This window comes from Carex rostrata, chromosome 2, assembly GCF_964058835.1.
Source record: "Carex rostrata chromosome 2, lpCarRost1.2, whole genome shotgun sequence".
Classification (NCBI taxonomy): domain Eukaryota; kingdom Viridiplantae; phylum Streptophyta; class Magnoliopsida; order Poales; family Cyperaceae; genus Carex; species Carex rostrata.
The window spans coordinates 2,958,917-2,971,783 of NC_135919.1; the positions used below are offsets into that span (position 1 = coordinate 2,958,917).

Sequence of the window (12,867 nt, forward strand, 5' to 3'; positions counted from 1 at the left end):
CTTTAGTTTCTATAGAACTCTTCAAATGTTTAAGCGGGCTTAAACAGTCTCTATTTTAGATGGATTTAAAGTATTTTTCTTAAGCTTTCTTAAGATAAGATATTAAGCTTATCTACTCTCCTCCTTACGGTACAATGCCTCTTTAGAGCCCATTTTATTTCTTTTACTTATTTTTTTTACTCTCCAGCTTGACCTCTTTTTATTTGTTTATATTTTCCATTGTCTTTCTTTCTCTCTCTCAACACGTTCCTCTATACGGGTGAAAATAAAAAAAAAATTCCTTTCTCAGTATCCGTCGCGAGCTCGTCGGCGACGAATCCATTGATCCGATGTCATAGGAGGTTTCACATCAAGACGCTCTGTCAATCAAGATTCAACTTGATAGGTTTCGTTGCCTCAATCTCTCATATTGCCTCAAGTCGATTGTCAACTATGCAGTTGGATTGTTTTGGTCCGATAAACTACTTCTCAATTTCTAACCAGTTCAATACACTCGACAAATTTGGACTACTTACGTTAAATATTAAATATGTTTATGATATATTGACTTTTGTTCTTATGACATAATTTATTATAGTTTGTGTCATAATTTTTGTACATTAGCTTATATTTCGAACTTGGATCACAATATATTTTGTAATTCTGTTTTTTTTTTTTTCAAATATGGTGTACTAAGCATCAAACACTAACATATGTAATTGTGTTGTACGCTAATTATATATAATTGTATTAAATATCTAAAATCAAACGTGGTGATTATGTTTTTACTTTATTATATTGTGTGATTAGTATATACTGTTTTGAATTAAGCTTGTCCAACTATTTGATGCATATTGTAGTATTTTTGTTTGTATTTTATTTATTTATTAATGTGCAAATGCATTTTTATAGTTTGTACATATTAATAAGTTATTTGAATTATAATAGTTTGTACATATTAAATGAGTTAATTGAATTTTTGTAGTTAATACCGTTAGATGTTCTTTTGAGTCAATAATCACTCTACATGTTTTATAATAGGAAGGGTAGTATAGTCTTTATTATGATATCTCATGTAACAATATATAATTTATTCAATTTAAGCTTGATTACTCTAATCTTTTAAGTGACGAACAACTCTTTCTTAGCATCACTTAAATTCTTAAACTGCAGTACTCTAAGCTTTCTTGCTGGATACTACTTAATGACAGTACCTAAGGGATTAACTCGCTAGTCTGTTATTCCATTGAAATGTTGGATTATGTGTTGTTTAGAATCTTGAGTTAGCTGCTAACACCGCTAATCCCACTTCCAATCCAAACACAACCTAAAATAGTAATTTGTATTAAATTGGACCCTCAATTAATATTTCACTCTCTACACGTTGTACAGTTTATGAGCGCCACAGATAATCCGGATCCTAATTGAGATTTGATTTGCTCTGGAATTCAACCATTTCATTAAATAAAACGTTAACATATTCATAGAATAAACATACCAGGGATTGGATAGCTATGGAGAGATGGAGGTTTCCGATTTATTATTTTAGCTTACAAGAGCATCGATATCTCAACAACTCAAATAAATTTTTAAATAACTGCTAACCACTTTTTAGAAATTAAAGTCTCTAAAACTTCTAACTCTCATCTTTGAAGATATACCGGCAGGGAAGGGGGAGTGGTTAGTTGCCTTCGTGATTTTTCAATTTTTTTTTTATAATGCATATTAAAATTTGATTGATTTTTTTTATTTTTACCATTTTTATAAGTTTAGCACCCTCATAAATAGTAAAAATATTCTTCTGCAAGTACATTTTCATATAAAGATAATGTTGAACAGTTCAGATCGGCAGTTTGAATTTCAAAAAACAAAGATATTGATCCAAATCCTCAATCAATACAAAAAATAAATTACAATAGAAACCAACATATATCATGCTTCTGTTCTACCAAATTTCTGTACAGAAATAAATGCCAGAACAGCAACTGAAATAGAAAAGATTAAACCAAACCAAAACCACCCACCTTGACCCCACAAGGACCCAAAGGCAGGACCAAACTTCTCAAATCTCATTTCTTCATCATCCCGATCACCCGTTTCGCAGCAGTTCAAGCAAACTCGGGCTCCCGGGTCTCTCATGACCACCTTACTTCCGAGCAACACCGAATTCGTTACACCTTGAATGTTGTTATTCAAATGAATGTTGATACAGATGCTTTCGTTTAATCGGGTGATTTGCGGGACCCGTCTAACAGCCATTGTTGCCCCGATATTAGTGCCATCTGCTGCTAGATGATCATTCTCAGAGTAAGAATAGGCACTATCTCCAAAACCCATCAATAAGTTTATGCAATGATGAATGAATTGATGAAAGCATTATGATAGGTTTATAATCTTGTGCTTATAATGCTATTCTTGTGTAAGAAGAAAGGTACCAGATACCCTGAGCATTACTTGGTAACAGTACATTTGTATCTTCCTCTGGTATGACATTTCAGAGAAAAAAAGAATAATTTCATGTAGTTTCTTTACGCCAAAGAAAAGCATAGAAAATGAACCCTTCAAAATTCAAAATTTCTTACTTTCTGCCCAAGAGAACAAATTTAGTACTAAAATGCATTAATTAGCATCATTAATCACACATTATAAATAAAGAAAATGGAACGAAAAGTGTTTAGATAAAGCATTAAAATATTTACAAGGACTTGTTTGTAACAATTTTTACAACAAAAGTTGATATCTAGAACCCCAGGCTTCCTGATGACCTAAAAGTTTCTTTTGCAAAAATGAGGTTAGATGGGTATGTTGTTAATGAACACATTCTGGTTACAGTACAAAATATAACTTTCCAAGCTTCAATCCAATACTTATGTTTCTGCATGGAAATCATACCAAGTTCTTCGGCTGAAAGAAGCTAAACTGCACAGACAAAAACAAGTTCATAAATAATACATTAGGATAACAAGTTATATCAGAATATTCGGAAATTAAGAGAAAGAGAGAGAGTAGTGCCTTCTAAGTGTTTATTTTTTCAGAACCTCAAATCTGTTGTAAACAATATTTATAATTCTAATGCAGCACTTGACAGCCGCTGTCAAGCTTTCAAAAAGAGAGAGAGCACCAATTACTAAAAACTGATGTCTCACCAATTTTGTGCCTGTCTAGATTATTGTTGTTAGGCCAATGTGCATTTCAAGTTTGAAGTAGGTTAAGGGTCAGGGTTAGGTTACAAGCAGGTAACTTGCCTAATTTAAGCCCATTGTCATTTGAACAAATTATTGGATAGTTCTAGATCTTTATGGTATCTAAAAGATTTAGTTTTGTTTTTTGGAGGAGGTTTGATGCTGTACCTCTAGTTAATTGCATTTTAGAGTCCCGCTACCTAATACATATTCGAACTTATCCTACAATTGTTATCCTATTATAATGAGAAGAAACTTATCAATTTGTGGCTTGCCTTCAGAAGTCTTTTTAATTTCTCTTCAAAATGTAAAAAAAAAAAACGAAAATGAAATATATGGGTGTCAACATATGGCACTAAGTCCCTGCTTGTTCTCTCTTTCCTAACCCTCCCCTTTCTACAGAGTTTGAGAAAGATTTATAAATTTGATTGAATCGATAAATAAGCCAGTTTATACACCAGTTTTGCTATTCAAAGATAACACTACCATGGAAAAGATACCAAACTTCCTACAACCACAAATGGTTGAACAAGGTTAATTTGTTCTCAATCCATTTAAAGAATGTTCTTCTAGCATATGATCCGAAGTATAACAGAATATATGTTCATTTACTCTCACATGTCCCAAGTATATCACATTTTGTTTTATTTCCTCATATGTTTAATTCCATCAATGTTAAACCTATACCGACACTTAGGAGCCAAGTGGAAAGAAACCTATAAAAATAAAATTATTTGATATTTGAGCCTTTCTGAAATTTTGATACAGTAAGATCCTTTTTTAAAAGTTCTCTATAGTTAAAAGAAAAAGAGTAATAAAAAATAAATAAAAGAAATGAGAAGTTTGATCACCTTTGATAAAAAGAGAATTTCACCCAAAGGAAAAGTGTCCCTCTATTTCCAAAAGCATCTTAATATTCCTCAAAACTTACATAGCAGATAACGGGTTAACGGGCCTAAAATCCATCTAACTTCTAACTACTAAATCCACACTTCTACTCATTCGTCAACTTGCCGACAACCTCCTCAACCATCCCATAATCTATACTCAGTTCCCTCATTGGTGGTATATTTTCCATAGCAAATACCATGAGATGAGGATACCCAGGGTTATAATGGTCATATAACACAAATTGCACAAACACATTAGGGCTACAACTATGACTCAAATAACATGCCACATTTCTAGCCCTAGAAACGTCTATAGAGAAGTTAATATCGGGTTGAGGCGGGAAATCAGCGACAGTATAATCCGGCAAGACGTCAGAGATGTCGCCCCAATCAATCCACCTTGGTGGGAGCTGATTCGGGTACACCAAACATTCCCCACTATTTGCTACCACTATCTCAGATTGTTGCTTTGTTAAAACAATGCCACTAAACTCGCACACAAAAGTACCCGCACGAATCAGGTCAAGTGAGCGAACCCCCCAGCCTGTTTCCCTTGATCGAAACACCTCCAAATGGGTTCTTAACCCCTTCTGACTGACCCGGTTCGGGCAGGTGACAGGACAATTGCAATATGGCCCACATTCATATACAAGCGGTTTCCCTCTCAGCAAAGTTCCACCGGCATCATAAGCAAACTCACCTCCATTTCTCTCGGCACATGCACAGCCAATGGTACAGTTGCCGGTACACTCACACCCGCCACCTCCATTTGCAAACTTTCCCTGAACAGCTGACGCGGGAAAAATCGGCCTTGGCAAGTACTCAAAATGAAGTGGGTCCCGGTCGTCATCTATGTCATTGAACAAGAGAATATTTACCGCCTCCCGACCCATTGATAGATCAACACTCAAGTACCCAACCGGGCGTACACCCAACGGGTTGACCTTCAAATTCTCCGCCATACGGCAATTAACTGTGCCCATTTCCTCTTGACCTTCAATTCTTAACATCTTGTATTTATATACACCGAAACCTGATTTGCCTTTGTCAAGCCAATAATCGACAACTTTATATAGGCCATCATAAAAATAGACCTTCCCTACTATACTGTTTCTAGTACGAATTCCTCTAATAACACGGATTTCGATGCCATAAGCCATGCTCCGTTCAAGGGCTAAATTGCCGCCTTCGAGTTTTTGATCCACACAGTGCTTGTGCAGGTTGGGGTCCCGGCCGCCATGGCCAGTATAGATTAGTACATCTCCTTTGTCATCATCGTCTTCATACCTAAACAAAGTGTATACACAAAATAAACATAACCTCAGAAAAATAATGTACCTCTGTAGTCTGTACTAAATGAAATATTGATGTTGTCAGTAAAATGCAACAGAAATAGAGGGTAAATATTTTAACAGAGTAGCTTTGGCTTCATGCAGCGCACTAACCATATAAAATGCTGTTTTGATTATGTAGTTTGTGCATTGCATAAAGTCAAAGCTGCTCTGTTAAAATATTTACCCGAAATAGAGAGAGATGATTCAAAAAGAGAAAATGTGACATAGTGGGAGACTGTCAGCAGAATTCGCGTCCTTTGAGATATCTCAAACTTTTGAGTTGGTCTGTGAAATATCAGGACCGTTGAAATCATTTATGCGCGAATTTCAAAGCATAATAATACGGCCCTCTGCATTTCGAACAGGCACCGAACAAAAATTTGGCCAGGTTTGGATAAACTGTAAACAAAAAAACAAAATTCCAAGGGCATGAACGCAAAATTACCCGCCGGAGACAATAATGGAGGTGGCCACCGGTTCTCCGGAGGCCGATTGCCCGGCTCTAACATAGTCAATCCCAGCTTGAACCTGGCCATGGAGACCTAAAACGCACAACTCCATTCGGAAGAAGAAACAATCGCCTATAGAAATTCCAGGAATGGAACCAATAATCCGCTTATCTCTATTCATCCACAGTTCACGATCCGCCATGAGAGCAGATGCTTTGAGATCCGAGCGCGTGTTCTTCTGATGCTCGACTAAACCCAACATCTCTGCCTTGAGTTGATTATGCGTGATTTGCAATCGTAATGATTCAAAAGTTATCCTGGCGCGACGCACTTGGTCACGAAAGTAGATCTGATCACGAACAGTTAAAGAACTGACACGCACCATGTCAGACGAACGTGGTTTACGTTTCTTAATGGGAGGTTGTTGGGTTTGTAGATTGAGGGAAGAAGGGGAAGGAGGGAAAGGGAAAGGGATGAGAGCTTGGGAAGATGAAGATGAGGAAGAATTGGGGTTAGAGGAAAGGTAGAGAGAGGCAAGACGAAAGTACTCAGCAAAGAGAGCTTCTTCATCAGGAGTTGATGTTGTCGAGGTAGCATTGAGAGGAGGGAGGGATTGGAGAGGAGGGGGAGGAGGTGAGAGAGGGTAATGGAGAGGTTCTGGTTTTGGGGGTTTTGGGGGAGTGACGAGGTCGAGGTCAAGGTTGAGGTTGAGGTCAATAGAGGAGGAAGGATGAGGAGGAGGAGGGAGAGGAGCAGGTGTGGTGGTCATGATAGTGTGAATTTGGTGAGGTGGGAAGAGAAGGAAGAAAAAGGGGAAAGATTGACAAAATGTGGGAGATGAAGAGAGAGAGTGGGAGATAGTTGGCAATTGTTGGGTTGGGCTAGTTGGAACTTGAAATCTACAATAAATTATTTATTTGTCAATTTTAATAATACAATTAAATGATAATGAGCATATGCTATCACTATCAATGACGTGTACGGATTGATTCGTGCTATGAATTTATATTTTTAATTTTAAAAATTTAAATAGTCGATCTGAACAATTAAATATGATTTTTATATTAAATTATAAATATAATAATATATTAAATTTTACTTTATTTGAAATTATTTTGCTGTATTTAAATAGTTAAGTATAGTAAAAAAATCACTAGTTTTGAATAGTTTAGAATTTTTTAATCAAAACATTTTCTACATTCGTAGGACAAGTATCCTCTCCAATATTGTAAAAGATTCTCTTAACTTTACGGTTTGAGATTAACTCATAGTCGTTTTGAAATTCGAGCTCGTAGGAGAAGCATTATTGGGCTTTGAGATTCGTGCCAAGTTAAAATAACGGTCAAATCCAATAATTCTAAAAGTTCTCTATTACGGTATCGGGTATAATCTGAATTCGGAATGAGGAGGATTCAAATAGCTCATATCTTTCATGCCTTATCATGTTTTATATTTTATATTTTTATTCTCAAAGTTGAAAAAGTCGATACGAACCGATCAACATGATCTTTGTATTAAAATGTACTCGGAGAACAAACTTTATAATTTTTCAATTTTTATTACTATGTTTTAGATTGGTACAAAATCGTTGTTTTTGAATGGTACAAAGAATTTAATAAATTAATTAAATAAGAATGATGTTATGTTATTAATGATGTGTATATTACGAATCAATTCGTGCTATGAATTTATATTTATATTTTTAAAATATAAATAGTCAATCTGAACAGTTAAACATGATCTTCATATGAAATTATGAATGGAACATGACATTAAATTTTATTTTATTTGAAACTATTTTACTATATTTAAAAGTTAAATATAGTAAAAAAATCGTTGGTTTCGAATGGTCTAGAATTTTTAAATCAAATGATTTTCTACCAATCTAGGAATGATGACAGTTCAAATAGCTCACGTCTTTCATACCTCATCAGATTTCATATCTTTTATTTCTGTTTTCGGAGTTTAAAAAGTCAATCCAAACCGATCAACATGATCTTCATATTAAAATATACTTAAGACCAAATTTTATATTTTTTTGGAAATTTTTTTACTATTTTTAATAGGAAAAATTGGTTATTTGCCACTCCAAAACCTTCAAATTTGAAAAATGCCACTCCAAAATTAGAAATCATCAAAATGCTACTCTAAACTTAGAAAATTCTTAATTTTGCCACTCTAAATTATTAATGACTAAAATACCCTCCCATTATGTATTATATTTGCTATATCATTCTTTATTAAAAGTCAACCTAAATTCCCATTTCTTGACCTTCACCATTGCAACCCAATCCGAAGCATGAATACATAAATAAAAGCATCAACTACAAAGTCATTACATCCAATTTTAACCCACATTAACCCTGATGTTACTTAAATTGAGAATTATTTATGTGACTTACAATCATCCTAAAATGACCCAGCTTAAATACATACAATATTGTAGATAAACAACTATAGTTCCATAAAAAAATCAAAGGTAGAATAAAAGAGGTACATGATTTCTTCTTATATTAGCCAACGTTTTCAAATTGCCCCAATTCTTACAAAATGGTAAACAGCTAGAGTAAATTCAAATTTGATTTCAGAAAATTTCGATCCAAGTAATCAATTTTAGGGTTACCTGTTTGACAGTGGAGATTTTTTTTTAAAAAAGAACTACTTCAAAGATCAAATTTTCTTTTTGACAGTGGGGATTTAGTTAAAAACCCAAAGAAAACGGAGATTTTATGACAAAAGCAACGAGAAAGAGCGAGGGAGGCGAGGGTTGCATGTTTGACAATGGAGGAGAGGAAGAAATCACATCGGAACAACCTTCTGCTCGACAGTGGAGGAGAAAAAGAAAATCACCTAGATTTCGCTGGTTTCTGAACACATAGAGAGAGAGCGAAGGGATGGATGGAAGAAATGGAGAGGGTATTTTAGTCATTAATAATTTGGAGTGGCAAAATTAAGAGTTTTTTAAGTTTAGAGTGGCATTTTAATAATTTCTAATTTTGGGGTGGCATTTTTCAAATTTGAAGGTTTTGGAGTGGCAAATAATAAATTTCCCCTTTTTAATATGTACAAAATCGTTGTACTTGACTCAAAAATAGTAAAAAGATTCTCATCAATAAATAGTGATTTTGTATCAAACTTAAATTGTTTCTGAACCATTCAAAAATAGTGATTTTGTACCTATTTAAAAAAATAGTAAAAAAAATTTCTAAAAAATATAAAATTTGATCTCCAAATACATTTTAATATGAATACATTGTTGAGCGGTTCAGATCAATTATTTGGACTTTGAAAATAATAATAAAGAAATGAGACATGATTGGAGCATAAAAGTAATGAGACATTTTAACCCTACTCATCAAAATTACATATTAATCATCAATAAATTACTAATTACTATCTTTGCCACTTTCCTCTTATCGTATAACAACCTTAAATTTTAATTTCTTTTTGTTGGTGGCATTAAAAAAATATTGAATTAAATTTGTACAATATATTTAGGCAGATCTTGTTTAGTACACAATCACAAAATAATTCAACAGTCTCAGTAGGTCATTTCAATGTTTGAATCTCTTAATTATTCAATATTTATTAAGATGATTCAAAAATATTATATTGAAAAAACTAACTTTTGGTTTAATGGCAAAAATCAACTTTATGTGAAAGGTTATGAGTTGTTCGAAATTTAGATAGAATCGACAATTAAATAAAGTAAAAACACTAGAGAATATTTTTTTTGTTTCTTTTCAAAATAAAATTGTAAGCGGGGACATCTCACTTTCTTTTATTTGAAAGGGACCTCTCAGTTAGTAAGTTGGGAAAGGTGTTTTTTTTTTGTGATTTGTATCCTCCCAAGTAGTGCAAATGATTACCTTCAAATTTGAAAAATGTCATCTCAAATCTTTTAGATTTGAGATTAAATCTCAATGGGTTTGGAATTTGCAATAATGCATATGACAATATTATTGGGTTTTGAGATTCGTATCAAGTTTAAAAGAACGGTCCGGATGTATTTAATTGTAAAAGATTATCTTATCATGTAATGGAGATGATGTGATTTCTTTGTTGATTGGTTCGTCCATGTACTTTTGAGAAGCTCAACTGCTCAAGAAACAAAGTAACTCTTTTTAAATTTTAAACCATCTCAATTAAAGAGGAAGAGATGTGAGAGTTTGATTTTATTGTAAAAAAATTAAAACACACAATTGCTGAGTTTTTACGTAGGGTGAAATTGCTGAATAATTCAACCGTTGATTCAATACAATTTAGCAGCTATCTTATAAGTTAAGATGTGACAAAAAAATATGGTATATGTTTAATATTTTTTTCTTCTTTTTAAGGTATTAATAAAAAACCGGCATTAAATTACACTGAAGTTATGATTTAGTTATTTTCACTTTTATTTTGTCTGACAGAATAATATTGCTTATATTAATATATATTTGAGGCAAACAATTGAAGAAAATTAATATTGCATCTATCGTCTTGTATAGTTAATACATTAAGTTAAGAAGTGAGAAGAGAGAAGAGAGGTAGCACAGTCGATTATAATTTTTTGTTTAAACTTATTTAATAACTCAAAAGTCGAGAGTTTGATTCTCTTTCACGACTTTCAAGATACTTTATTAATATTGAATAAGAAATAAAAGGCTAAATCTTCACTTTTCCACAACATCCTTAGTCAAAAAAGTTAAAATTGTTGTTGGAGACAGAAATTGTAAGGAATTATATTTTATTGTTAATTGTTCTTATTAATTATATTTTTCATTGTTGTTGGGAGGTGCACTATTTCGAAGTTGTCTATTGTTGAAATTGCAACCAGTATAGGATATTAATAACATTAAAATAAATTAAATTAAAAATTGACACAAGTTTCTAAATAATTAAAATATGGTATTTTCTGTAAATAATACAACAAAATGCATAATGATTTTTACTGAATTATTTAACAAAATTATATGACAATTTTGTTGGATAATTTGTCGAAATAGTTAATTACGCCGAATTATCTAGCGGAACCAACAATTTTCACACCGTAAACTTTTGACCTTTTTATACTAAAATATTATTAAAGTTTACATTGAATCGAATATCTTCATGTAGAAGTAATCATTACTTTTGTTATTAAAGTTTGCATTGGATCCAATATTTTCATATAGAAGTAATTATAACTTTTCTTTCTTATATTATAATATTAAAAATGTTGCGGTTGAATGAGAGGAATAGAGAAGAGAGAATGGATGAGACCTTTTGAATGGATGTGCTCATCTAAAAATTGTTATTACTATTTTGCCCCTCTTTTTATACATGAAATTTGAATAATAGATGGACATATTAGTAATTAAACAACCTGTTAGTCTATTGGACCACTGGTTCATTCAAAATCCTCATATAAATATATGTGGACCATATGGACCAAATTCTTGCTTCAAATTTACTCCTCACACCATTATATGTTGATCGGTCAATACCTACTTCCAACCAGATGAGTCACTTTTGCAGTTGATTTTTGTTGACCACAGTCAAGCAAACTTATTTTGGCCATAAAACATTGGTCCATTCAAAATCCTCATATAAATATCTGTGAACCATATGGACCAAATTCTTGATTCAAATTTACTCCTCACACCATTATATGTTGATCAGTCAATACCTACTTTCAACCATATGAGTCATTTCTGCAATTGATTTTTGTTGACCGCAATCAAAAAAAGTTATTTTGGCCATAAAACTCAAATCGTAAATTTGTTTCGCGCGTTTCACATATTGTATATGTTAATATTGAATTGCAATTTTGTTTGATTATCTAGCAAAATTGACCTATGTAATTATGCTGGATTATTCAGCAAAAATGCCATATTTAGAAATTTTCAAAAACTAAAATAGTCACTTTAATTTGATTTATTTTAATGCGACTAATAAAATGTTCGTAATTCGTGCTTCATTATTTCTTAGAAGAACTAGTATCGTCAATTCAAACTCCTTTATCATATCATGTGTTACCCAATAATCATTGCTTAATTTGATTATTTTTGCTCAATTTAATTTTTATAGGAGATGATTCCCTAACCAGTAACCTGGTCTAGCTGCAATATTTTGTTTTTAATGGGCGCCTTTCACAAAAAAAAAAAAAAAATATATCAGGGTTTTTAAGCTATTAATACAAATCTTTTTTTTTTTTTTTGGAAAAATTGAGAAGCACATCTCATAACATGAAATGGGAATGATTAATGATGTCAATATTAAAATATTTGGATGACTTGATTTTAATTTTTTGAAAAAAATATTTAAAGAAACAAAGAGTGAGTCTCTCAAAATTTTATCATTTACCTTCTTAAAAATAAATAAATAAATAAATCAACCAATTAATAACCATTAATAACCATCACAATTTAAAGGTACGGTTCCAATAGAGAGGGACCGCAATTTCAAACGACAACATCAAATAGAAAACTGTGGTACCAACTTTTTTTGTTGTGAAATTTGAAAAATAAATTTTTTTTGAGGATGGGTCATACGGATGCATAAGCGGATTTGGAAGTACATATGCAGTTTTATTATGCTTTGTTAAGGAAATATAGATAAAATAAAACTAATTATATCTAAATACTTGTTTAGTCGAGTGGTTTGTGCTATTTACCATGTTATAAAGATTATAGATTATAATCTTCTCCACCGCAAAATAATTTTTAGTCTTTTAAAGTCCGTATGGACTGTATATGTGCCAGTAAATTCAAAACCGCATGAACTTGACTGCATTAGATGTTGTATGCGGAAGACTACTTCATAAGCATATACGGTCCATGTGGCCGCATTTTAAAACACTGCATCTTACAATAATTCGGTTTTGTAATTTTAAAAGTTCAAAATGTCGATTCAAAAATTTCACCATCATCTCTATATTAAAATGTATTTGGTGATCAAATTATATATTTTTTTTTGCTATTTATTAAGTATTTTACAAAACTATTATTTTTCTGTGATCTAGAATTATCTAAAAACACCAGTTTTGTAAAATATTTAATAAATAGTAAAA

General features: G+C 32.3%; 1 protein-coding gene and 1 long non-coding RNA gene across 2 annotated transcripts; one reads left to right on the plus strand and one right to left on the minus strand.

The window, feature by feature from the left end:
• Positions 1 to 2,633: 2,633 nt before the first annotated feature.
• LOC144569126 (histone-lysine N-methyltransferase family member SUVH2-like) lies at positions 2,634 to 6,699 on the minus strand. Its single transcript, XM_078319328.1, has 3 exons — positions 5,831 to 6,699; positions 4,013 to 5,338; positions 2,634 to 2,898 (listed from the first exon to the last, which is right to left on the minus strand). Exons 1-2 carry the CDS (start codon positions 6,601 to 6,603, stop codon positions 4,156 to 4,158), a joined length of 1,956 nt encoding a protein of 651 aa, XP_078175454.1. The 5' UTR covers positions 6,604 to 6,699; the 3' UTR covers positions 2,634 to 2,898; positions 4,013 to 4,155.
• LOC144569136 (uncharacterized) lies at positions 2,865 to 3,358 on the plus strand. Its single transcript, XR_013515985.1, has 2 exons — positions 2,865 to 2,987; positions 3,092 to 3,358. It is a non-coding gene; the product is annotated as an uncharacterized LOC144569136 (long non-coding RNA).
• Positions 6,700 to 12,867: the final 6,168 nt, after the last annotated feature.

Excerpts from the sequence above, each read along its gene's own strand:
- LOC144569126 (XM_078319328.1), bottom strand. The coding sequence starts at position 6,603 with ATGACCACCACACCTGCTCCTCTCCCTCCTCCTCCTCATCCTTCCTCC. Across the intron at positions 5,339-5,830 it reads TCCATTATTGTCTCCGGCGG|GTATGAAGACGATGATGACA; the intron begins GTAATTTTGCGT and ends CACTTTGTTTAG.